We start from the raw sequence: 27,882 nt of genomic DNA on the forward strand, positions 1-27,882 counted from the left end.
ATCAAAATGTATATTTCTTCCTGAAAAAACAAAAATATATAAAATTAATTTCATGTTGAAAAACTAAATTCGTGTATTAAGATTTCTTTCTCCTCTTTATAATAACATCAAACACGAATATGTTACGCCAAACAGATGCCAAGATAAATTGAACAGAATGAGACTGAAAAATGATATGTTTGGGTGTCACCCAGGGAGATAAAGGAGGTGTGGGCAAGTTCGTTGCACATTACTGCTATGGGAATGCGGGAATCTTTCCTTTATAATAATATTGTAGTATCACCATTGTAAGTCTATTACTTTAAAAAATATAGTGGTTTTTGCTACCATTATTTGTGTGTATTGCATAGCCCAAAGTGCACCTCCTATACTGATCCAAGTTCACAGACAGTGCTATGTCAAAATGTTTTCAACAGAATTAAAGCCTCTTTTTATTATGTCTTCATAATGGCTGTGGTTGACTTAATTTTGGAAAGTTAACTGTACACATATCTTTAAGCCGAAAAATTGCCTGACACAGTCAACTTCTATTAAAAGTGTAATAATATACAGAGTCCGGCAGAAATGATTAGACGAGTTAGGATTCGGAAAACATAGTTTAATTGGAAGAATTATACTGAACATCAAATAGAAAATATGCCTTAAAGTATACCATTTAGTTTTACGTTCATTTCTTGAAGATAACTTCACTGAGGTGAGTTCCATCAGACATGCCACAAACCTCTACATGGTGCTTGATACTGTCCAACACTCTCTGCAGCATGTTTCCTGGAAGTTCTTGAATTTTGGTTCGAATTTTGTCCTTCAAATCTTGGATCATGTGAGATCACTCTTGATACACTTTGGATGCTCTTCCATACAGGGGCAACAGCATTTCTCTAAGGTTAGAGCCCAGTTTAGGTGTGTGTGTATTAATCGAAAATTAGGGGCTAGAAAATATTGAGAATAGGACGCATGTTTATATGACATTTTTTCGATTAATACACACACACCTAAACTGGGCTCTAATTTTAGATAAATGCCGCTGCCCCTGTATAGAAGTGCGCCCTACACTTTTCCCTTGAGATAACCCCACAAGAAGAAATCAGCTGCTGATGATTCAGACGACCATACAGGCGAATTGGTGTCGCCAAAGCGAAAATTTATGCACTATTTCTAATTTAAATCGATGGAAGTGTACATCATAATGTATTTGCGTGTAGAAGTTCCAGAGGTTGAGGGTTCTGAAACGTAATGAGTTGTTACATGTTCAGAATTTGTCCATTCTTGAATTCTAGGTTCCACCTCCTTGGTCTGTAAGATGTAGGACTTCATCTCCTTGAAATACTGTATAAATTTTTTTACAAATATTTACGTACCGGTACGGAATAATTAATAAAATTTTACAGGAGAAAGAGTTCGTCCAAAGGGCTGGACTCGGGAAGAGTACCCAAAATGCTCATTGCATTTCCGCGTTGAATTGTAATACTTAAACGTTGATGCAAATAAGTAGAGCAATGACGATCACCAGTGATGGAGATCAAAATTTGGCCGATTTGAGATACCAAAACTTTAGCGTCATGACTCCAAGGACCGAAGGTCTCCACAGCAAAGGGGACAAAGATATAATTTCTAAAAGATGAGCATATTTATTGACTTTATTTTTCACGGCTAATTCAGCAGCAGATGCTACACGTCTGGAGGTATTCGGCAAGTGAGATGGAGCTAGAGTGTCAATGCAAGTGGAGTCCCAAATTAAAGATTTTCCTCTAGACCATGAAATTAAGGTGAGACCATCGGATCATTTACCATCCACACGACTAATACCTGGTGGTTCCAAAAGAGACGGGATGTACCTTGAATGATGTATATATTCATTTATAGATCATATCCCTGTTCCATGAGATCCAGATTGAATGTTGAAGTGTAAAAGATAAGGGATGTGACTAAATTCCTCATAGGTACTGAAACCTCCAGCAGGAGGTACCTATGTTCCAGCATCAAAACAATGGGTTGTATACATACAAATACATAAATACTCGACCAGAAATTTCAATAGGATTATAAATTGTTAGATTTTCCAAGGTGTGCCTGCAACCTCTCTCTACATATTTTATCAAGCAGTTGAAGCTTATGGTTTTTGTATGAGGGCTAGTGTAAAAAAGATCACTTTTTTTTTTTTTTTTTTTTTTTTTTTTAGATTGATTCTTTCAACAATCATAGCCTATGGCTTTGTGATCGTCAAGTATTGGCAGTACTTTCTGGTCTTATTTGGCTTCACATGAGATATAGTGTTAGAAATAAAAAAAAAATGGAGTGCTATTAGACCAGCCAGCCACTTGAATGGACACAGCTTATGGATCCAGATGGAGCGCCCTTCCATCTTATGATCATTAAAATGGACCCTGAGGAATATAGATACGGATAATTCACTGTTCTTTAAGGCACTGAGGCATATGATTATTGTAACATAACTTCCATTGTCATCAGATGTCATAGCATCAACCTGTTACATACTTTCACCGCCAAAATATTCTCTGGTTCATGGACAGCAGAATTATTACTTTCATCTAAATTGTCAGGTGTTAATTTTTCGTTGTCCATTACAGATTTTAGATTGTTGAAGAACACGGAAACAGTATGCCTATTGAAGTTAGTCGATCAAGCTACACTCGTGGCCTCTGGCTTTCTTAAGCCAAGACTTTCGTGGCATTTCATAAAAATCAAATACTACTCCTTCCTTCCATTCCCATCCCTTTTCTAAGATAGTGGTATGTTTTTATTTTCATATTTTGAATAATGAAATGTCAATCATCTAAGTAATTCCTGGATAAGGTGTAATGCGTCTTAGATGCAGTAATTACATACCATAATTAACTAGCTTATAGAACTAACTTGATTACTTACTTACAGCTTTTCTAAAGACAGATGAGCATCAGAAGCTGAGACTCGGGACTTTTAGGTGTAACTTTTTGGCGTAGCTCTTGCAATACCAACCATTCTTTTGCAGCTCTGCAGATCTTCAAATCATTTTAAAAGCAGCTGTTCAATGATTCCAATGACGATGAAAGTAGGCATAGTTTACTCTTTACATCTGTAATAATAAATAATAACTTTTATTATATTAGGTTATCAATTTCAACAACATTTGTACCTTGAATGATGCTCAAAGTTTGTGCAATCTTAATAGGTAACTTAAAAAAATATACATACTGTATTAATATACTGTAACCTAAAACTCATTATTTACAGGAAAATCCTATTAGGTATTTCCAACATGGTTATTTTCATAATCATGAATTATATAGGATATTTTCCCAATTGTTAATAAATTACAGCAATGATAATCAGAATTAAAGTATAATACTTACTTTTCTTGTCGAAAATAACTAACTTAAATAGTTGTTAACATAACATTTATTTATTCCGCCATTAAATTAATATGGCTTCCTTCTTACATGGTAGGCAATTTTTATACACCAAAAGTGAAAAAATTTCCCAGCTGAATAGTTTTCTTCTTCTCCTTTTTTTAGGTAGGCAAGTGCCTACACAGGTTTTTTTTTTTTTTTGTCATTTTTGTCACATCCCCTCATTTCATAGTGCCTGAGAATACTGACAGGTGTGCATTCTGTAAAAAGATTTTTCAAAATTTAGAAGTCTTGGCTTACCTTGTTAATACATTTTCTATTCCTGATAATGTTTTATGTTAAAATCGAGACCCTTTTACTACTAATCAGAACATTCATAATTTTTATGCAAGACACAAGTCAGACCTCCATCTATCTTGTGTCAGTCTCAGCTGTTACCATTTAAATTACAAACATAAATAGCAAATAGTTCATTAGTTGAGTACAAGGTTGGAATGTGGAGAACTTTTGTTAATTCTGGTCTAAATTTGTTCACTTGGTTCTTCAAAGCTTTAACATGAGGTAGTGCATTGAAGACTGTAATTTACATGAGTAGTGAACTACTTCTTTGTAACAGCCCGAAGGTCCATTGCCGCCCTCACATAAGCCCACCATCGATCCCTATCCTGAACAAGATTGAGATGTAAGATGTATGAAATAAAAATGAATTAAATTAAATACAATAAAAATAAAATGTTCACACTCTCCTTCCTTCCTTTAGGTCTTGCTAGTCTCTTTCTGTTTTGATAAGAATAATGTCTCTATAGTCAAGGTGCAAGGTACATGCTGGATCTAGATACAAGCTCCTTGGTCTCCTAATATTGAAAGAATAGCACATTCCTAACAAACATTATCGTCATGAACATTTTTATGACAAGCTTAAGATTTGTATTGTAAAATGTAGTTTAAATCTAACAATAATTTCGGGCTATTAATAATAATAATAATAATAATAATAATAATAATAATAATAATGTTTTAGAAACTATGTTTAATAGTTACGAAGTATCTTTACACACTTAATTATAAATTTAATTCTGTATTTAACGGCATTTTATAGTTCGTATGCCTCAAAGCATTTCGAAAATTAATTTCTTTTAAAAGCTTTTTTCAATTTACTTTTATTTGGTTATTTAATGACGTTGTATTAACTATGCAGTTATTTAACGTCCGATAGAATTGGTGATAGCGAGATGGTATTTGGCAAGATGAGGCCGAAAGTTCGCCACAGATTACCTGACATTCGCCTTATGGTTGGGGAAAGCCTCGGAAAAAACCCAACCAGGTAACCCGCCCAAGCGGGAATCAAACCTACGTCCGAGCACAACTCCAGATCAGCAACCAAACTGCTACCACCTGAGCTATGCTGGTGGCTTTTTTGCTGTTCACAGTAGCCATATTGTATTCAGCCTCTGAACGCGCATAGCAAGAGATTGGACATCTTCTTTAAAATACGAAAATGTCCCATGCTCCCCATTGACCACACTGATTTGGAATAAATTCTTGTCCCACATTTTAAAATTAGAGTGTGTGTGTGTCTAATGCCTATCCACTTCACTTTGCGTGATTCGAGTTCCGCATATTGCGGATAGATGGGAGGACTGTTTTCAAATTGCACACCACTTCGGCAGACCACGTTATGCATGATGTGTATCTGTGAAAAGTTATGTCGTGTACTAGGGTTAGTGTACGTTAAGTGTTTATGTAACTGTAGTGTAGGGAATGGGTGAGGATGATGATGAAGGTGAGGAAGGGAGAAGGGGAAACCTGGTGCCGGCATATAGCCTACTCCTATCGAATAGCACCAAGGGGGCCACTAGGCTTAACATCCCTATCTGACAGACGAATCACTATCAACAGTGACATATGCCTTCCCTTCATATACACTGCGGAGACATTTGAGGTTTAACCCAGGCATATTGGTGCACAATTTAGTGATTAGAAGTTGTGCACCGCCATCTCTCCTAGTCCCGAGGTAGAAATTTTATAAGAAAATCTCTGACCCCGCTGGGAATCTAACTCAGGCCGGCTATCTGGAGGCAGACACGCTACCATAGAGCTAACTTGGTGGACATACTAATTAATATTGTAAGCAAAATTTTCAATTTCTTTTCCATCGTCTGTATACAGTTCTATTTTCTTCAAGAGTGTCACACTAGCAGAATTAAGAAAGGTTTTGGCAACTGTATCTGGGATCATTGGAAATTAGCCAGCAAACCAAACAGCCACAATAATTATTACAACTCTAATGAAAATTCGAAATAATAACTCATAAGCTGTTTTGCAAGTTGTTTTTAGTGTTACGATTATTTTTATATTTAGTTCGTGTTATAGAAATAGAAAATATCTGGTAAAATTTTCAGAAATTGATACTGATACTGAAATCACTAGGTACAGTTTGTAATCTCAGCACTTGGAAAAGTTTTAGTAGTAAAATGAATACAGAAAAATAAAGAACCAAAATATATAAATGTTATTGGTATGCTCTTATTTATTGAAATATATATATATACACAAAAGAAAGTAATAGGATATTAATTATATTTTATACTCATTGTGTATTTACATAGAAATAGTTGCAAAGAAGATTCTTTATTTGTTCACAGGCAAATAGGTGCTCTACTGCTGAGTTCCGGGATTGTAGCATATACAGCCATGAAACATAAAGCAGAAATGTCCAAATTTGTTGATACTTCGGATTTCATGGCTGAACCCATTACTGATATTTCAAAACTGTCCGAAAACTCAGATATGAAAGCAAAAATGGAACTTATGATTATGAGAATACAGGTAAGATCATGTTACGAAGTCTGACTTTGCAACTGATTGTGAGTAACCTCAGAAATCTAGTTGGAGACGAAAAATACATTTCATAGATTATATTTTATGTTCGCTTATTTTCTGAAAGTCAAGTTTTCCCCTTTTAAACGTCATAAGACGCAGAGGACATGCAGATAGATTTCCATTCTTTTATGACCTCAGCACTAAAGTGAGGTGGTGTAGTTGGCATTACGCTGTGACTGCCTTTTATTCTAAAGGAAGACTCAGTACTGAATTTGGCAGGAGGCTTAGTGGACGTTCTGGAAATTTCAGCAACAAGAAAAATTCCGCTTCTGTTTCTGAAGACCATAGTAACATTCGTTGGCATTCTATATTCTTTTAATTTCCTCTGAGATATCATTAGAGGCAGTGACCAAAGATCCAAGGACACAAACCTATGTACTCTTTCAAATTTGTAATTACTTACCGTATTTCAATAAATGTTACAGCTGGCAGTTGCTTATTATTTCGTCGTTGTTCCTGCAATAACTCGTATGTGCAAAATATAAAATTTTTCAGTAGGAGGAAAAAACACATTTATTCATCCAATGGCAGCCGTACATAGGAGACTGTGAATTCTTACATTTTCGAAACAAAGAAATATAATTACATATAGGAGATTTCATTATTTGCTGTATCACTATTTAAGTTATTTGATAGAGCAAAAATCTGAAAATCGATAAATATGTCACTTAGAAGTTATTGCAGGAACAACGACGATTTACTGTCATATTTTGTTCTTTGTTCAATGACCCATAGCTGTAGCTGCAAATTCCAAGGCAATAATTGTTTTTTTTTTTTTTATTTCATGTTCATTCCTACCAATAATATCTATATCATATCACACACTGACTGGAACATAGTAAGCTACACTATTTATTACTTTGTTGTTAAAATGTCATTCAGGCCTTTCATAAAATGTGCAAATGTGCGCGCCATTGCTCCATTGCTGAAAAAGTCGTTAATTCTTTTCTTCTAATGTGGAAAATTGTGAAAATGGTAGCAAGATATTGTTCATATAAATACCTGAATTAATTGTTTCGTAAGAAAATAAAATAGGGGGCAAACTATTCTTGGAGCACATTAACTACTCACCATTCTCCCACTTTTTGATCATGTAGTGGGACTAATGAAGTGTCCCAATGCAGAGTATTCTGGGTGTTCACACAGCCACTCTGGTGAAACTAAGCTTCGTCACTGTTGTAACATTCAATAAGAAAATCTCGTGCATGCTACTGACCACCTGGATTCAAATTTTTTAACTAACATCTTAAGAAATTTCAAATCCCTTATCACAGAACATTGTGATGTGTTTATTTCTTGTCCTAGGCAACACAGGTACTCTTGCTTGGTCTCAGCTCCATTCTCACATGCATATACTCAAATGTATGTTCTGTTAGAGCAGTAGTGTCAGAGTTGTAAGCTCCGAAACCGGTTGTGGTGCTAGAGACGTCCAGCCAGAGTGTGAACTTGCTTATGTCTGTGGAAGCACCGGAGCTCGCAACGAGTTATAGTGGAGCGCTGTGTTAGAGCATGCTTTAGACAACATTTCTTCTTATCAAGAACAGAACCTCTATCTCGCCACTGACTAGGCCTAAATTATTTAACAAAACACTGTTTCGATGGTTGTGGAACCACTGAAAACACTATCAAAACGTGTGTAAACACAACTCGTACGACTTCTTCACTAGATACGTTTCAAAAATGAAAATGCGTTGTTGTACTGTGTATCTTAACTGTGGTTAAAAATACGTCATTCTCAGTACCATTCAGACAACTGACCAATGGAAATGGACACTTGCAACTGGCAGTAGAATTGTGTTGCCAGCTTTGTGCAAACAAGGAAAATCAACACATTGTGTCATGGGCCATGCTTAGAGAAACAGCTACCCATAAAAACCCAACTTAGGACCGTATCATCAAAAAGTGAATACCTGGTTTAGTAATAATGCTGGTAACTTAAATTTTACTTGTAGTTCACAAAATAAAATGATACCATTGCATAAACAGAGAGAATAGTTCAAAATACTATTTTGCTGTAGTATTTTATATTTCTTATAACTAGAGACGAGAATTTCATGCAAATGCATGTTTTTATAGGAACATAGGACATAGCTCAAACTTACCACTTATCCATTTCATTACTTTCCGATTCCAAATATGTGTAATTTTTCTGTGCATATTTGCATGTTTTGGATAAAAACATGTATAACATGTATAATGCATATTTAAGCAATTTTAGCTTAATCATGCATATAATATACATTATATTCAGTTTAAATGCATGTTTTAATGGTTTTGAGTGGACACCTCAATGTCTTGATTTTTATGCTCCTTATTTTATCTTCAGCAAGCAGGATTGACGAATGAAAAGGGGGAAAAAAAAAACTAAATAACAGAAAAATGAAATATGTTAAGATTTGCACAATAAGATGTTAGAGGATCTTTCCCTGGACGGAAATTCAACACTTTACCGAGACGGAAATTCACTTTTACAATACTTTACCGACGACTGTCTACAGACTGTGTGTCATAAGTGGATTTATTATGTTGGATATTTTGAGAATAGTAGAAAGGAAAAATAGAGGTTTCAAGGAAACTGCCGACAAATAAGGTCAAAAGCATTCTTTTTCAGGGAGGTTGTAAATACTCTCTCCCTTTTCCAGTACTAGTAGCAATTTAGATTCTTCTAAAATTGGAATCATATGCTAAACTGTCTTTGCTGTGTGTGTGAACCTCGTAAGTGGTTAATGTATTTTTTTATTCTGTTAGTGTGTGTTAATGTGGTTCTAATATGCCTCCAAATAAAGGTTCCAAAAGTGTACTCTTTATACAGTGGATTAAAGGAAAAGATTTTATTAGATCATTTAGGGTTGTCGTATTCTGTGATTGTTGCAGTAAAGAGGTAAGCACTGCTATTCTGTTCCGAATATTTTCTATGACAGTTGTTCTTTATAAAACATTACAAAACTTCTTTAAAATAAATTGAACAGGGTGATAAACATGAACCCGGACCACGGATTCTTTTGTTCAGTGAAAAAGGTTATTTATGGCGAAAACTTTAATGAAAAAATTTGACCTGACATTGTCATAAATATGTTCATTCAAGTTTCCACCCATAACTTCTTGTGATGTAGAGAGGTCATTCTCTGCATACAAAAACATATTGACTGACGAGCACAGGAACCTCACAGAAACCAATTTAGAAGTGTTGTTTGTCGTTAACTGTGTGTGGGGGGGGGGGGGGGGGGAATGAAGTGAAATAAGAAATTTGGAACAAAAGTGAAAGTGCATATTTTAATGTATTTTTCGCTTGATCGTGCATGTTTCATAGTGTGATAGTGCATGAATGCATGCATATTTTTGGGTTTTATAGTGCATGAAATTCTCATCTCTAGTTATAACTTTAAATAAGCATCTGTAATAATTCTTGATTATATAGACGCAATAATTTAATTATACCTGTTATTGTTACAATAGATCCAGTTAATGGTCATGGTCTTTGCTCCACTATCATTAATTTCCAAAATTAATATTTTAAATAAACTATCTTTGCTATAATTATAGTAGTTGATATAAAGTATGTCCTCTAAAGATGGCCTCAGCAGATCTTGTTGTCCCTTAGTATTGTAAGGGTTTTCTCATAATGTGCTGTACTCGTAGAAACACATTCAAAGACTGCAGCTTAATCGTCAGAAACCATAGGTATATGTTTCTGTCTTTCCTGGTCTGTTAACCCATGATTGTGATTGAGTTTAAAATTCGTTTGGTATCAATTTTTGGACAGAGAAACCACTAATATTTGGGTAAACTTCTGAAATTAATTAAGGCTGCATAATTGTTTAATTAGATTTGCCATGAATAAAGACAGGAATATCACAATATGCAAGTGCATAATTTACTTCAACAATCTTTGAAATGTATAGGTGGGGGTTAATATATAATATTGTTTATATTCATTATTTTAATGATTTTAACTCTCTTCTTAGAAAACAAGAATAGGTATTTCACATTTCGCAGCCACATTTTAAATCTGGCACAGAGAAGAACTCACATTTCTTATTAACCACTTGAACTGAATAAAGATTTATTTGTCTTATGTATAAATACAAACCAGAGCATTTTTCCTTTTATTTATCTATTCATTCATTCACATTCATTCGTTCATTCATTCATTCACAGTATAGGCCTAATGTTTTCAAATGCATAAAATAAAAATAAGATATGCAGGAATACAAAGGAATTCTTTTATACTGAAATATTAAAAAGACAAATTTGTGTAATAATGTAATTACTTCTTTATTGGTATTTTAAATAAAGAAACATGCATTAAAAAATACACGAAACTTGAAGTTAAATTTTACTTTTAAAAAGATCGACATGAAGATTCTTGTTGCTTACAAGAGGACCTCTCACAACATCAGATCGAAACCTCTATTAAAAGTTGATAAATTGCTGAAAAGTGCAAAAGTAAATACATAAATATGTAGCTGCCAATGGAAACTGTAAAACACAAAAAAATATTTCTCAAATGCAGCGTAGAACATTTCATTCTACTACCATGAATAACTTCTTTGCCTACTAGTAAAAACAAGCCAGATGCGACACATACTATACTGCAGTAAAGGCAGAGTGGTATAAGTCACAATTTAACTATATCACGTAGGCACTATGAACTGCGTGTTTTATTATCACTTAAAAACTTGTGAGGAATTTCTCACCCTCTCTGCCAATAGTAATAGTAATATGAAGAAGCATATAGAATATAGTGTACAAAGAGAAATGAAAGATCATGGAAAGCCATATCAAGGAATGTATTCTAGCAGTCTGACAAAAAAGCTACTGAAAGAATACAGATTTTAATCTATTTTTGGAAAAGTTTTTGTGACTTGGAGTTCGTATTGGCAGCCATTTTTAGTGTTTAACCTTTCCTTTACAGTACTTACCGTGAATGACTGTATAATGCAAGTTTTGATCTGTTAATGTTACAAAGTTTCCTTCTTAGCTTGGGTAAGAATATCAAGCTATGTATGTATGTATGTATATATGTATGTATGTGCATGTATGAGTGTATATGCTCATGTAAAGGATATGTGCATTTCAGGTTAAGAATTTCTGACAATTGTTACTAAATACATGTTTAACAACCTGGAACTAAAATTTTATCTTTGTATTTTTAGGCTGAATTTTGCCGAGCCTTAGAAGCAGAGGAAGAATCAGATTCAAGATTCATTGTTGATCGTTGGGAACGTAATGAAGGTGGAGGTGGAATTACTTGTGTTATGCAGGATGGCCAGACTTTTGAGAAAGCAGGAGTAAATATTTCGGTAGTTAAAGGACACCTACCTCCTGGCGCTGTGCAACAAATGAGATCTAGGTAACCTACATGTGCTCCTTTGATAATCTCTCCTTTAAATATCGTGCATCTTAATTATGTTCAGCTTGAACATATTTCGGTATTATTTCACATTGTCTTTTTTTACGAAGATTCATCAACCAATCAAGTTTGATAGAATACATATACACAGGAATACATATTTTAGAGCCATTTAATTTCATCTAGTTTATCTTTTGTCTGTTGTCAAAAATGGTTTAGATCATTATTTTTTGTCCATGACTCACGCAATATAGTGCAGCTTCAACTCCTCTGTTCTAAACCTTTGGATAAAGTAGTCCACACCATCTGTTCGTTAGATGTCCTCATTGAATAAAATACAGTAATAGTTCCCTTGTAGCAATTGCTTTCCTTTGCAGATGTTCGTCTAGGCAGTTATGCACAATATCCAAACTAAAATATGCTACTTTTGTTTACCTTGGTAAATATTAAATATCTATTGCATATTTGTCTGCAGATTGATATTTCTTAATTAACAGTTCTTTGTTGTTTTATTCTATTCTTTGTCATTTATATCTGTTTTAGCTCATACAGTAGCTGAAGATACGATTTTCTTAAATAGTCCTTTCTTCTACTGTGATTACTTTACACAGGTAAAGTGTGCTATGTTATATAGGGAATATTTTTTAACTGTTATGGAGAGCTGGAATTTCTCCTGTCGCGGCCGCAGATCGACTGTCTCCCGCTGTGTATGCACCTGCTGTTCGCCTGGCAGGCAAGCAATGTAACAGTTATTTGTACTTACCCAGCTCACATTTTATGCTCAAAATATCTCCTGTTGACTGCTAAACATTGCTGAAACCTTCTTATAACATTATTATTAACTTTCACAAGTTCAGCAGCACTGATTGACTCCATTTCAACTCGTATGTAGTTTTTTACAATCATTTATTGAACTTGTTTCTTTGAATTTTTTAGCTAGGTTTTTAATTATTTGTACATAAGGTATGGGTCTGTTTGGAAATTTCTGTCGGAACTTGCATTGCGTTTTTGCACAAAATTTTCTGTATTTTATGTAAGTATTATAAATATACACACACTCATGTAATGGAAATGGCATTGGAACTAAACACTTCATACATTAATCACTAACTTTACACAGATAATTAAGCACAGCTCAGGAACTAATGAGCATTGGAGTATACATCCACCCCTATGGCATCCAGTCTAGCACTGAGATCGCCAACTGGGAACTGCGTCATCAGCTTGTTAGTCACAAGGTCGCCTGGGAGTGGGACTCCGGAACAGTTAAAAGATATTCCCTGTAGATGCAGAAACATCAGACAATTCAGGGATAGCTATCCACTCTATAAATGGGGAAGGTAAAGGTAATCTTCACTTCCCTAGTGATGAAGCCAATAACTGCGAAACAGTGGTTGTTTCTGCGTCTGTGAAAGTTAAAAAGAAGTTTAAAAAAAATCTGAAAATAATTAATACTTAAAACCATAACTCATCAATATCTATATTAATTTTTACTCTTTCTGTTCTTTTTTTTTTTTATTTATTTCTTCACAAGGTTAATAATTATTGTACACCTCCCTTTCTTCCTAAATATTTTGAGTTTTATCATATCAGAAGTCTTACAACATTTCTCCTTTTTTTTTAGAAATGTTAAGAGTAATAGAATTATCTAATTTCTATCATAAAAATATGGGTTTATAGTTTAAATATGGAAATAATTGTAATAGGGGTGCTTGGAAATACCGTATATGTATTTGGAATTTTATCAACAATTCCTTCAATTACTAAGAATGAGTTCTAGGTACAGTGGCTACTTAATCATTCCACTGAAATATATTCTGCTGATGAAGTAATAGATGCCTTTATCTAAGAATTGTTTTTTTTTAAGTCTTAGATTTCGATTGTTGAAACCATTTTCATCACGTTATTATTTGAATATAATTGAATTTGACAGAATTGATAACTTACAAAGTGTGGCTATTAGAAACTGACTACATATTATGTACCGTGTAAGAGTTTCGGCAAGTAAAGAATGGAACCATTGTTATTTGTTATCTAAAGTGATGCTAGCACTCTGTAACACTGGAATTTTGCAGACCTTAAAACCCGATCATGCATTAACCTGAAATATCTTGCGAGATTAAAAAAATACTTGATAGATTGTTTTTGTTTGCTAACAAAAAATAAGGGAACGAATGCATATCATAGATTCAAGTTTCTAAGTGACACAGAAGGTTCAAAATGGGTCTGGAAGAAGTTTAAGACAACATATGCCTGTATATCACCCAAGCATATTGAAAATAACCAAAAACACTGCACAATCGATCAATTTTGTGAAAATTATCGATGTTTGAGCATTTGTAGTTACTATGCAAATCTGGCTTTCCTGTAGTAGCTCCCTGTAAAGCAGGTTTGAATAATTTCAAGGAAAAATTGTTCTGGGGCCGAGTATTGATCCCGGGACCCTTCGCTTAGCGTGCGAATGCTCTACTGACTGAGATATCCTAGGAACTATACACGACACCGTCACAGCTCAGTTGGTAGAGCATTCGCTCGCTAAGCGAAGGGTCCCGGGATCGATACTCGGCCCTGGAACAATTTTTCCTTTAAATTATTCAATTGTAGTTACTGTTAGGAGCCAACAAGATGGCCTGTGGCCAGACTGTGGAGCTGTGTCCTTAGGCAGAGAAACAGAATTGCGGGAGATATTGCTACTGTTCGAACTAAAGACATCACTTCCGAATTCTCTGTCAGAAAGAATGAAGACTTGACTTTCTTTCCGGGCACTTGAATTAGATATATATGTTATACTGTATGGTATAAAATATATTACTTAATTGCAGAAAAAAATCGAACTGATTCAACTAGTGAATGTTTTTCTTAGAGATTGTTAGGAGCTAATGATGCTCTTACCTATAGTCAATAGCAGCATTTCCCTCCACCTGCAGCTAAAACAAAATACGTTTTCTCTACGTCACCCCCACAGCATGGATCAACTCGACAGTTCCCTACAGCATGATCAACATTGAGAAAAGATGGTACATTTTATGTCATCACTAATCAGTTGAGTAAGAAGTTGTGCAAATATATTTTGAAAATCCTCACAAGGAAACAAAAAGAAAACTGCAAAATCATTTGCTCTGGCATATAGAAACTGATCCAAAACAAGTAAGATATTGTCGCAAATATGCCAACATGTGACGGAAATTCGATTTTTCAGTGTGACTTGGAAACGAAACAACTAAGCAAAAATCAATAGCCAGCATGAAAAAGTATGCCAGGCTAAAGATAGGGTGCCTCTATATACAGAAACTCTAGCTAAAGACAGTTGTGATCATGTTTTGACATCAGAAGCAATGTCATCGAAAAGGGTTCAAGAAAAGCGAATTGGGAATCAAGAATACTTATGTGAAGTCCTTACAAAACTTCGTGAAATAGTTAAGGGAAAAAAGGGCTCGATATAATTATGAGAAAATACAAGATGGTTTCTCCACAAGATATTAATCCTACATAAAATGCCATTTCTCTGAAGCCGTATTTGGTAGTTAAATGTATCACATTACTGGAGCATTCTCTCTATTCACCATGTTTGGCACCTTAAGGCCCGATTGTATAAACCATTTAGGCCCGATTGTATAAACAATATAATCTTAGATCAGAGGTTAAATTGATCCTTGTTTCAGCTGAACTTGGAATTTTGTGTTGTATAAAGTCTAATCTGAGATTAATTTGTCTCAAACTAAAGTCAACTTTGACTGAAGAAATTTCTCCGATTAAGTTAGATGATCCAAGTTCAGTTATTTCTTTTCTGTTTGAAATATACGAGTGACAGATGTGCAAATAAAATATCCATTATTATTAATATTAATAGATATGATAGGTACATTTATATATATTTCTTTCAATTTCTTGCCTTAATACACAAACAATCTTATATTTTATAAGGCTCTATCGTGTTCAGCAGTATCAAATAACATAACCTATAATTATATTATGTTTATAACAACCATTAATAATTAATGGATATGATAGGTACATTCATAAATTTTCAATTAACTGTATTACTAAACGAAAATTGTGGTTTTATAAAGCTTTATTATGTTTAGCAGTATCAAACACTATAACATGATAACAACTCGGAGAAAAGTCAACCTTCTTCTTATTGTCCGCCATTATTTACATTTAAAAAAAAACCAGTGTCTCCAACAGAGTGTAATACGGAAAGTCGCCAAAAAGTAGTTGTAAAGTCGCTAGATTTCTCATTATCAACAAAGAAAGATTAAATTTTGTCACTATGGGGTGCTAAAAAGGTCACTAAATCCCCATTTAAGCAATATAAAAGTTAAAAGAAATTGTTGTTGAAAAAGAGTTAAAGTCGCTAGATTGGCAACACTGAACAAACCTGTCCGCGCATCACGTTTTTCACCTGTTTATGCGATGTTGCCAAATCCTTTTCACGTGAACTTAGATTGCATTTGAACCAAGGTAATTTGATCGCAGAAAAGTTTTATACAATAGAAGAAGTGTCTGAACTCGGTTCACTTTTCGATCTTCGATCAAAGTTGATCTTTAGTTAGGGAGTTTTATACAATTGGGCCTTAATCTTAGATCAGAGGTTAAATTGATCCTTGTTTCAGCTGAACTTGGAATTTTGTGTTGTATAAAGTCTAATCTGAGATTAATTTGTCTCAAACTAAAGTCAACTTTGACTGAAGAAATTTCTCCGATTAAGTTAGATGATCCAAGTTCAGTTATTTATTTTCTGTTTGAAATATACGAGTGACAGATTGTGCAAATAAAATATCCATTATTATTAATATTAATAGATATGATAGGTACATTTATATATATTTCTTTCAATTTCTTGCCTTAATACACAAACAATCTTATATTTTATAAGGCTCTATCGTGTTCAGCAGTATCAAATAACATAACCTATAATTATATTATGTTTATAACAACCATTAATTATTAACGGATATGATAGGTACATTCATAAATTTTCAATTAACTGTATTACTAAACGAAAATTGTCGTTTTATAAAGCTTTATTATGTTTAGCAGTATCAAACACCATAACATGATAACAACTCGGAGAACAGTAACCTTCTTCTTATTGTCCGCCATTATTTACATTGCACAAAAAACCAGTGTCTCCAACAGAGTGTACGGAAAGTCGTCAAAAAGTAGTTGTAAAGTCGCTAGATTTCTCATTATCGACAAAGAAAGATTAAATTTTGTCACTATGGGGTGCTAAAAAGGTCGCTAAATTCCTATTTAAGCAATATAAAAGTTAAAAGAAATTGTTGTTGAAAAAGAGTTAAAGTCGCTAGATTGGCAACACTGAACAAACCTGTCCGCGCATCACGTTTTTCACCTGTTTATGCGATGTTGCCAAATCCTTTTCACGTGAACTTAGATTGCATTTGAACCAAGGTAATTTGATCGCAGGAAAGTTTTATACAATAGAAGAAGTGTCTGAACTCGGTTCACTTTTCGATCTTCGATCAAAGTTGATCTTTAGTCAGGGAGATTTATACAATTCACTTTCTTATTCCATTGTACAAACAACTGTCTCTTAAAGAAGACCATAAAACAAAGTAGAGTCAGTGGACAGACTAGCTAGAAGAATCTCAAAATAAAACAGCCACAAATCATTGCACTATCATTCAATGTATTAAGGCCCGATTGTATAAACCATTTAATCTTAGATCAGAGGTTAAATTGATCCTTGTTTCAGCTGAACTTGGAATTTTGTGTTGTATAAAGTCTAATCTGAGATTAATTTGTCTCAAACTAAAGTCAACTTTGACTGAAGAAATTTCTCCGATTAAGTTAGATGATCCAAGTTCAGTTATTTCTTTTCTGTTTGAAATATACGAGTGACAGATTGTGCAAATAAAATATATTATTATTAATATTAATAGATATGTTAGGTACATTTACATATATTTCTTTCAATTTCTTGCCTTAATACACAAACATTCTTATATTTTATAAGGCTCTATCTGTTCAGCAGTATCAAATAACATAACCTATAATTATATTATGTTTATAACAACCATTAATAATTAATGGATATGATAGGTACATTCATAAATGTTCAATTAACTGTATTACTAAATGAAAATTGTCGTTTTATACAGCTTTATTATGTTTAGCAGTATCAAACACCATAACATGATAACAACTTGGAGAACAGTCAACCTTCTTCTTATTGTCCGCCATTATTTACATCGCACAAAAAAAAAACCAATGTCTCCAACAGAGTGTAATACGGAAAGTCGCGAAAAAGTAGTTGTAAAGTCGCTAGATTTCTCATTATCAACAAAGAAAGATTAAATTTTGTCACTATGGGGTGCTAAAAAGGTCACTAAATCCCTATTTAAGCAATATAAAAGTTAAAAGAAATTGTTGTTGAAAAAGAGTTAAAATCGCTAGATTGGCAACACTGAACAAACCTGTAGAACATGGTCCGCGCATCACGTATTTCACCTGTTTATGCGATGTTGCCATATCCTTTTCACGTGAACTTAGATTGCATTTGAACCAAGGTAATTTGATCGCAGAAAAGTTTTATACAATAGAAAAAGTGTCTGAACTCGGTTTACTTTTCGATCTTCGATCAAAGTTGATCTTTAGTCAGGGAGTTTTATACAATTGGGCCTTAAAGTAACAGTACTTTAAGTTAAGCCTGGACAATTTTATTCCCAGGTGCCAAGTCGCCATGGGAACAAAAAAATTAATCTCGTGCCTAAAATGTTAAATTTATGACTGCTAAAATTCCATTCCGATATTAACACAATATAATATTTATTGAATACATCTCAGCATTACCATCACCAATAATGAAGTTTATAATAAATAAAAAAATAGTTTGCTGACATTTTACAGATACAGGATCCATAATAAAAACAGAAAAAAACTTGGTTACTTGGTTCAAGACAAAACTGCCCTGTGGAGGAGAGGAAATTTTGAAAGCCACAATGATGAATAGTATGAACTGAAACTAATTGAACAGAAGATATTATTTCATGTTCATGATGAAGCTGCCTCCTTTGCTAATCAAGCTCATCTGCATTGTTGCAGTGTTAGCAATGTCAACAGCATCATGTGAAAAGGAATTTAGTGTTATGAATCTACTGAAAAATAAATTCATATCTTCTTTATTACAAATACCGTGAATAATTTAATGATTGTTAACATGAATGGTGCAAGACTGAAATATTTTGATTAAATACGATTAGTAGAACACTGGTTTTCAAACAAAGAGATAAAGACATATTAAGAGAAAACCAATAGGAAGGAAACTACACTGAAAACCTGCTGAATGTCAACAAGATTCAACTGGAGTATACATGTTAAAGGGAAGCAAGTGAATTTTAAAATTATTTTCTGCCTGGCTCCAAAAAAATGTTGCTGCTCCTAAATGTTTGGTCAATTTGTCTAGTCCTCCCTTAAGTAAAAAATCTAAAGATTAAATGAGCAACATACTGCAAGCATATTTGTTAAACAACGTTGGGAGGCAAAGGCTAATTGGGATTTCCCAGTCTTTGATTGAGTCAAAAACCCTGATAGAACTGATATTTAACCCTTGTGGTGAATTTCGGTGAAGTCCGGAGGGCCTAATTAATCAAATCCACACTCCTCACCTCTATGCTGGGGATCTTTTAAGATGCGAAAGAGGGAGTGGTGTGCAGAAAGCAATGGGAAGCTACCGCATTTATCCTTCCCAAGAAAAACTGCAAATATGGAATGATGAGTTTTTCCACGATAAGGCAGAAACATGGACATTACGACGAAATGAAGAGAAACGAATAGAAGCATTTGAAATGTGGATATGGAGAAGAATGGAGCATGTGAAGTGGACAGACAGAATAAGAAATTAAGTTATGTTGGAAAGAGAAGATGAAGAAAGAATGATGCTGAAACTAATCAGGAAGAGAAAATGGAATTGGTTGGGTCACTGGCTGAGAAGAAACTGCCTACTGAAGGATGCATTGGAAGGAATGGTGAACAGGAGAAGAGTTCGGAGCAGAAGAAGATATCAGATGATAGACGACATTAAGATATGTGGCTCATATGCGGAAACTGAAAGGAAGGCAGAAAATAGGAGAAAGATTGGAGAATGCTGGGTTTGCAGTGAAAGACTTGCCCATGGGCAGAACACTTTGTATGTATGTATGTATGTTGAATAACATCAATCTAGTAGACTACCAGAATTTCCGAGAAAAGATATCATGATCCTTATTTAAATTAACGGTTGATACAACATATTTTCATGAACGGAAAATACTTCCTAATCTGCAATCTGCAAAGCCTTGAATATAATTTAGGAGATTGAAAAGACAGACTTCAACAGCCTAAACATCAGAAACTACAAAACCAATAACAGATCGTTCACTAATAATAATCACAAAACCTGTTGAATTCAATGCATAGAAAAGTGAGGAAATATTAGACAGTTAACGGAACAATTACGTTTCAATTACATCTTTTTTAACCTATTTGCATCCATTCTAATGCCGTGTATTTTTATATTGAAATTATACTACACAACTTATCCATATCTGGGTCATGAAGCAGTTACTATTAACTTTGTTCAGTACTCATTGCTTACAAAAGAAAATGAATAAAATATGAGCCTATAGTTAGCTATATTCACTGCAACAACAATAATTCTCATATTGCTATTATCTATGCATTAGAATTAGAATAGCTGTCTTCACAGAGTACATCTATTCCAAACAAGTTGCTACATTGTCTTTCATAGAGCACATCTATTCCAAACAAGTTGCTACACTGTCTTTCACAGAGCACATCTATTCCAAACAAGTTGCTACACTGTCTTTCACAGAATACATCTATTCCAAACAAGTTCCTACATTGTTTTTCACAGAGTACATCTATTCCAAACAAGTTGCTACACTGTCTTTCACAGAGTACATCTATTCCAAACAAGTTGCTACACTGTCTTTCACAGAGCACATCTATTCCAAACAAGTTGCTACATTGTCTTTCACAGAATACATCTATTCCAAACAAGTTCCTACATTGTTTTTCACAGAGTACATCTATTCCAAACAAGTTGCTACACTGTCTTTCACAGAATACATCTATTCCAAACAAGTTCCTACATTGTTTTTCACAGAGCACATCTATTCCAAACAAGTTCCTACATTGTTTTTCACAGAGTACATCTATTCCAAACAAGTTGCTACATTGTCTTTCACAGAGTACATCTATTCCAAATAAGTTGCTACATTGTCTTTCACAGAGTACACCTATTCCAAACAAGTTGCTACACTGTCTTACAGAAATTGAATTACATGTTTTTAACAGTAAAATTTAAGACTGTTAAATTTAAAATGGAGAGTGGGAGATTCTTTCTGATTCCCTGTTTCCTCTCTGTAAATTGTGCGCTGGATATTTTACACATTTATCTTGTAGGCTATTTATGATGTATATAAATGTTCCAATTGGAAATGTGACTCATTACAGGGGGAAAATGTTACAAGAGGGTCCACTGCCATTTTTTGCAGCTGGCATAAGTTCAGTGATACATCCACGAAGCCCAATGGTTCCTACAGTCCATTTTAATTATCGTTATTTTGAAGTAGAAAATCCTGACGGATCCATACAGGTATATGAAATTAAAGTGTTTTGTTTCATTTAATGCACATGAATATGTTTGTAGTATTTTCATACATAATTTATTTTTCCATTGGTGTTTATTTTTTCCCAGATTTTATATATTTTACAGCACTTTATTATTATTATTTTTTCTTCCAGCTCCTAATCTTCTTTCCTTCCTCTCCCATCTCATTTTCTTTGTCTTTCTCTTCTTCTTCAGAGAAAAAGTGATATAAAATGTTCTGTCAGAACTTTGGAAGTGTGCACTATGCTTCAAGTAGAACATGTTTTGTCGTCTTTTTTTTTTGTCATTTACAGAACTTGTTTCATTGAATCTATTAAATAAACTTCATGATGTTTTTCTAGAGGGTACTGGCGTGTCAGGAAATTTGTCTGAATTTTCACCTCGTTGAAACACACGATTTTCTATTCTTTATGTACGTGTTGTGTATGTAAATACATTCCCTTAATGAATATCTGTTCTCCATCTCAGCTAAACGAATACTGCCAGAGGCAAAGTTACAGATAAACTGTTTTATTTAGTATAGACGTCATAGTGTTGATATGAATGGGAATGATCTTGACTAGCTGTATCAGCATACATGTCGTCTTAGTGGCAGAAGTGTGGCCTCCCACCAGGCACACAGTCCGTCAGTCATCGTGAATGTATGGCCCAGATGCACTGTATAATAAAACATGTAGGCGAACATGTGAGTATCATATACTAGTAGTAGACTGTCGATTAGATTAGTCATAAAGCCTTCACAGCTTCTCTGCACTGCAACCTTAAATATTTATTGTGCATAACTCTTTTTTTTTTTTTTTAGTTCCAGCTTAACTTTATATTCCTAATAAAGCAAAGCAGTTTTCTGAGAACAATGTCAATAACCTCATCTGACAGGGGGAAGAAGTAATTTAAATTCCATTGCCTTTGGCGACCAATAGCTTCATGATTGCAAAATATGTGCATTGCTGTTTCATCTGTACAGTAGTAGCAAATGCAAACTAAATTCTTGTAGTGAGTGATCTGACAATTTGTTAATTACAAAGTAATTCCTCAGACACTAAACATGTGATACTGGCAAGACACTGTCACTTAGAAAACTTATGCTCCGATAAGCATTGTCCGTGAAGTCTCTTTTCACATTTAGCACAGACTGTTCTGGCTTTTTTTCTCCTGCCCTGCCCATAAATGTTTCTTCTACTACAAACATTACAATCTTTGCTTTTATTGTCAAGTAGTTTCCTATATGATGAAATGTCTTGTGAACCTGATGGTTCATGTCTAAATATTCCTGAGCGAATGAATAAAAAAAAAACATTTTTTCCCCAATATTTAACAGTCAATGTCTCATCTAAGTATGTATATAAGATGACAGAAGTGTCAGTGCCACACCTAAATTTGTTGTAGGAGTTTATAATAGAAGGTATTGTCAATGTTTGTTGTCATCATCCATGTCGTACACAGATTCAGTCTAGGTCATGTGCTGTGCAATGAGTTAAAATTAGAATGTAAAGGCATTTTCGTTTCTTTTCACGAAAACCACATGTAAGGATAGGCCAATGCCTAATTTTTTTTCTCTTATTTGAAATAACGCATGAAATTATCTTGGAAAACCTTTCCTATTTCTTCTAATTGTTCCAGTGACCAGAACTTCAAAATTGATATAAATAATTTTTCAATGGGATGTTAGTGAAAAAATTATCCATAAAGACATGATAGCCCTTGCCCCTTATCAAAGCAATTTCTCATATTAATTATCAATTTCATAACACTATACTTTTCTACTCGTCCTTGTTTTCTATGTTATAGGAAAGACTGGAGAATACTGGGTTTGCAATGAAAGGCCTGCCCTTGAGCAGAACACTATGAATGAATGAATGAATAATAATAATAATAATAATAATAATAATAATAATAATGATAATAAAAATTATTATTTATTTAATAGTAATTATTTATTTACTTATTTATTTATTTATTTATACTGGCAGAGTTAAGGCCATAGGGTCTTCTCTCACACTCTACCAGGTCACAAAGTATGAATGAATGAATAATAAAAAATGAGAGATAATAGTTTTACACAGAATCACACAGCATCCAGAACTTTATGCCTCATCAATGGTGGTGTTTGTTAGGAAAGTATTGCATCAACTGTGTGATTCTTTGTCCCTACTAAGCTCTCATCTATGCTAAATTGATGGTGAGGAACGTAATGGAACCTGAATAATCTTTATTTGCATGTCAATAGGGACTTTATTTTAGCACAAGGGCCATATCCAGGGAAGAGTCTACTACCTACCAAGTACAGTGCATACATGTTATCTTTTCATTCTCGCATGCTCTACATCCACGAGCGAGAAAAGATAGAATGTATGCACTGTAGAAAAACTTTAGGCAAAGCTGAGAACAGTTCCTTGAAAACATATCGTGGAGCAAGGGCAAATTTTGAGAAGCAGTAGTTAACTAGTATGAGGGAACTCTTGGTCGACTGATAATGTTCTAGAACCAAAAGAAATACAGAAATATTTCTACGAGTTTTAAAGAAATGTTGCGTGTATCTGTTTGTCTCAGCCACTATGGATTTTAGAAGGCCTCCTGTGAAAAACAGGTGAAAGTATGCCAAAGGTTCACAATTCGGAGGGGGAGCATGTTTTGGTCCTTGTAGTTCTGGGTATGAAAAGTTTGCCTGAGGTTGATTGTCATCATCACAAATAGTATTTTAGTCCATTCTTGAACATATGTTACATTATTACCTTCACTTGAATCATAATCACTTTCATCATTATCACTATTAGTATGCACAGTTTCTGGGGGCATAAACAGCATATGTGTTGACAGACCAGCTTTTGAGTCTTTACTTCCACTTTCTTCAGATATTTAGATCTTCTGCAAGCTTCTCAATTTCTACAGGATCTGTTAGATACTGAAAAGAGCAAACAATTGTAATGGTTGCCAACTGCGAACTTCCTTGAACTTGTGGAAAACATTAAAGCTAAAATCGACTGTGGACGGCATACACTAGCAATCAGTATGTTCATAGAGTAGAAACATCAATCTTTGCGAATATGTAATAATAGAAAGAATGATCACAAAATTGTATTAGGTTTCTGAAATATCTTCTATCAACCAACAATTTAGTTATTTTCCTGCATATGGAGAAATGATACTGTTTACATATGTTGTGACATAGGGAGCACACGCACATTTCGTTGGAAGTGTGAAGAAAGTATTTATTTTCATAGAGTTTGTGGTGGAATTCATGGACAGCAAGTCGGATTATTGGACTGTGAAACTTTTGGTTAGGACTGGCCCAGTTCCTATCCAGCATGATATCTGTTGACTAGAATTTGCCCACATGTCATTCCTCTTTTCCTCTAGTTTTCTTCTAAGTTCCTCGTGCTGTCTTGTAGAGGGCAGTACGATTTTCAGGCACATGTCTTCCTTGAGGAAGGCTGTTCTGCAGAGTTTATAGATCAGTCTGGATGGTGAGAATTTTGAGATGTCCAAGGAAGCTTTTATATCTGGCTTCAACTTTTTCTATCGTCTCGAGGTCTTTTAGAGTGAGTTGTTCCCATGTTATTGGCAGACTGTATGTGAGAACATGTAGTATTTTTGCCTCGAAAAGTAAGAACGATGTTGCCAAGAATGTTGTGTTATGTCTTTTATGTCGTGGATTACTTTTATTGCTGCAATATTGTTCTTTCATTTGTGTGGCTTCTAAAGGACGTGGTTGCTGTATGTAGGTGGATGCCTGGATATTTGAATTTTTTCGTTATTTGCAATTTTCCCCCTTTGAAGTAGATGTTAACTTCTGCTGCTATCTTCCCTCCTCTTCTACATACCATCTTGTCCTTGTTGATTTCGAATTCATTTGTTGCAAGCCCAGACCACCATTTTATTGAATACCCTCTGAAGGTCGTTTTTATTCGAGTCTAGCACCATGTCATCGGCATACATATATTGTATAATGTTATTGATAGTGAACATAACTTTACATCGTATGCTGTGACGATATTGAACAGTAGAGAACTGAAGGGGTCACATTTTTATGAATATATGAATGCCAGTGACATCTGTTGAGAATTAGAGACACTAACTCATGGCATTTTTGACACACAAACCACTAGAATTGCTGGCTGGCAGACTAAAAGGGTTAAAAACGCTCCGTTTGCATATAAGAGTGTAAAATATTTCAATTAGTAAACATTATTTGCTCTTGAAATATAACCATTTTTAAAATCCTGTTATTTTTTTCTCCCCCAGTGGTGGTTTGGTGGAGGTACAGACCTAACTCCATACTATTTGGATGAAGATGACGCAAAGTACTTTCACCATACACTGAAGAAAGCCTGTGATAAACATGACAAGAAATATTATCCACAATTCAAGAAATGGTGTGATGATTATTTTCATATAAAACACAGAGGTAATTTGTTATTATTTCTATCGCGTTCTTTCTTCTAGAGAAATTATAAATTAAATAGAAGTCAGTATCTTTTACCTTAAAAATAGGAAAAAAAAAAAAATTGTTACCTGTACATTTCTCCTAGATTTACAGGGACTGCATTAGGTGGGTAGTCTATTTTGACTTACAGTATATAGGCCTACAGTATCTATTATCATTTTCTTATTGAATTAAATACAACTTACATGTGCAGTAGTACAGTATTATCCCATTATGCGATATGTCAAAACATATTTACAGTTCCGGTATGTAGGCCTACTTAATTCTTTCGAGAAAAAAACCTTTTATAGGCTAGCTATTTTCCTGGTATGTGAACCCTTACAATTAATAATCACATTTTCAAGACGAGTTAAATATGAATTTACCCAGAGGGACATCAGAACAAAAGCTTTCCGTTTAACACCTATTGTAATCAAAATCACAGTCGCAGAGATTTCAATGTAGCAACAAACAAACAAAAATGAACTACTAGCAAAAATTTCCAGAATTACGGCCGACTGAGTAAGGAAGGTGTAGGGAAAGGGTAGGGTAATGTAACTGTATGTAGGCTTAAGAGCGAAGGTAAAGGGTCGAATAAGAGGGTGGAGCATAAGGCTTAAGTGTGCATGTAAGTACCATATGTTTACTATTACCTGCTTATAAAATACTAAGCTGAGTAAGAAGCAAGTAAGACAATTATTATTTTTAAAAAGTAAAAATAAAGAGGCAGGGCCTTCCCAGGTTGGGGAAAAGGTACCGAGGCAGTGCCCTGGCACGACTATACCCCTGGTAATGTATAAGGATCACAATTATTAGTTGCTGGTACACCATCAGTACAGCACAGTACCAGTCTACCATTGACAACTATCTGAGAATTACCGTAAGCTGTTTAAGGAATAAAACAATAAGATTACATACCCAACTACAGCTCATCACCTTTCACTTTCCAGTGAAACAGATGAAGTAAGCCTAGGGACAAGTGTTCCTTTCTCTTTCTAGAATGCTGTGCCAATTAAAACCTCAGGAACCTGTAGATAGCTAGCTCTCTGGCTAGAAGTGAACCACTGTAGCACATTCCCCCACCATAAAAAGCATTCAGGTTATAGGGAAAGGGAGGGCATACCAGGAGAGCTCATGTTGTCACCCCGAGAGGTCAAGGCGGAATTCAATGGAAGGGATAACGTTATCTAGGATTGCTTAATTTTTTTAGTGAGTTATTTTATGACGCTTTATCAACTGCTGTGGTTATCTAGTGTCTGAATGATATGAAGGTGATAATGCCAGTGAAATAAGTCCAGGGTCCAGTGCGGAAAGTTACCCAGCATTTGCTCTTAATGGGGTGAGGGAAAACCTCGGAAAAAACCTCCACCAGGTAACTTGTTCCAACCTGGACCCGCTCATTTCAAGTCAGACACGCTAACCATTACTCCACAGAGGACAAGTTGCTTAATTGTCTGGAAGTAAATGAATCAGAGTATGTGAACTTAAATTCAATTCCCCATTAATTCTCCCTGGATCTTATGCAATCGTGTGTTGGATTTGAATGGTGATGTTTGCGTTTGTGATGTGTCAAGTGGGAGGACATATTCAGTAATGGCGCAACTACAGCCGTGCATAAGAACATACAGGTAAATATTATTCGATTGTTATATTGGAAGTATTTGCAAGCGGACAGTAAAGCTACCTGTAAGGTATTATAAAATGTGTAGAATTTTTAGGTTTTTGCACCATATCACAGATGCAGAACACACAACATTTCTGTATTAATTCCATCCTCACTAGGAATGTAAGGAAAAGATAACATTTCTGTAACTGTTCAGTCACTAACAACTATTCTTCAGGATTGCGCCTTCTCTGATTAATTATTGAGTAGATACATAACTCTGAAATGTTACATGCTTCTGCATATGTGATATGATGAATCTGAAAAAAAAAAAAAAAAAAAAAAAAAAAAACACACACACACACCCCGCATCCTACAGGAAAATCTTAAAAATCATTCTTAAAATATTCAACTAAAACTAGATGAAATAATGTGAGGTTAGGAATGCCCCCAGTCCTTGCACATATATTTTACTGTAGCTATGCCGTGAAAGTAAAAATCTTGGAAATCGTTATCCATTAATAAAGAACAGAGTGGAACATTTTAAACGTATCAGAAAGTCTTGCATTTCAATGCTCTTGATGATACTGATATTGAAACATTAAACTGTGATCTGATAAAGAAGATAGCCACAAA

At 34.4% G+C, this 27,882-nt stretch overlaps 1 protein-coding gene and 1 long non-coding RNA gene across 3 annotated transcripts in view; both read left to right on the forward strand.

The window, feature by feature from the left end:
• LOC138703371 (uncharacterized) overlaps nucleotides 1-27,882 on the forward strand; it is a 366,139-nt gene that overhangs the window by 318,928 nt on the left and 19,329 nt on the right. The window lies entirely within an intron of this gene.
• Coprox (oxygen-dependent coproporphyrinogen-III oxidase) overlaps nucleotides 1-27,882 on the forward strand; it is a 120,567-nt gene that overhangs the window by 10,750 nt on the left and 81,935 nt on the right. For both annotated transcript variants that reach the window (XR_011333139.1, XM_069831189.1), the window contains exons 2-5: nucleotides 5,993-6,176; nucleotides 11,387-11,583; nucleotides 21,064-21,205; nucleotides 25,463-25,625. Coding sequence is in view for 1 of the 2 variants with exons in the window: in XM_069831189.1 (XP_069687290.1) it covers nucleotides 5,993-6,176; nucleotides 11,387-11,583; nucleotides 21,064-21,205; nucleotides 25,463-25,625 (686 nt within the window). In the remaining variant the exon portion in view is untranslated. The remainder of the gene's footprint in view (nucleotides 1-5,992; nucleotides 6,177-11,386; nucleotides 11,584-21,063; nucleotides 21,206-25,462; nucleotides 25,626-27,882) is intronic.

This window comes from Periplaneta americana, chromosome 7, assembly GCF_040183065.1.
Source record: "Periplaneta americana isolate PAMFEO1 chromosome 7, P.americana_PAMFEO1_priV1, whole genome shotgun sequence".
In the NCBI taxonomy this organism is placed as follows: Eukaryota; Metazoa; Arthropoda; class Insecta; order Blattodea; family Blattidae; genus Periplaneta; species Periplaneta americana.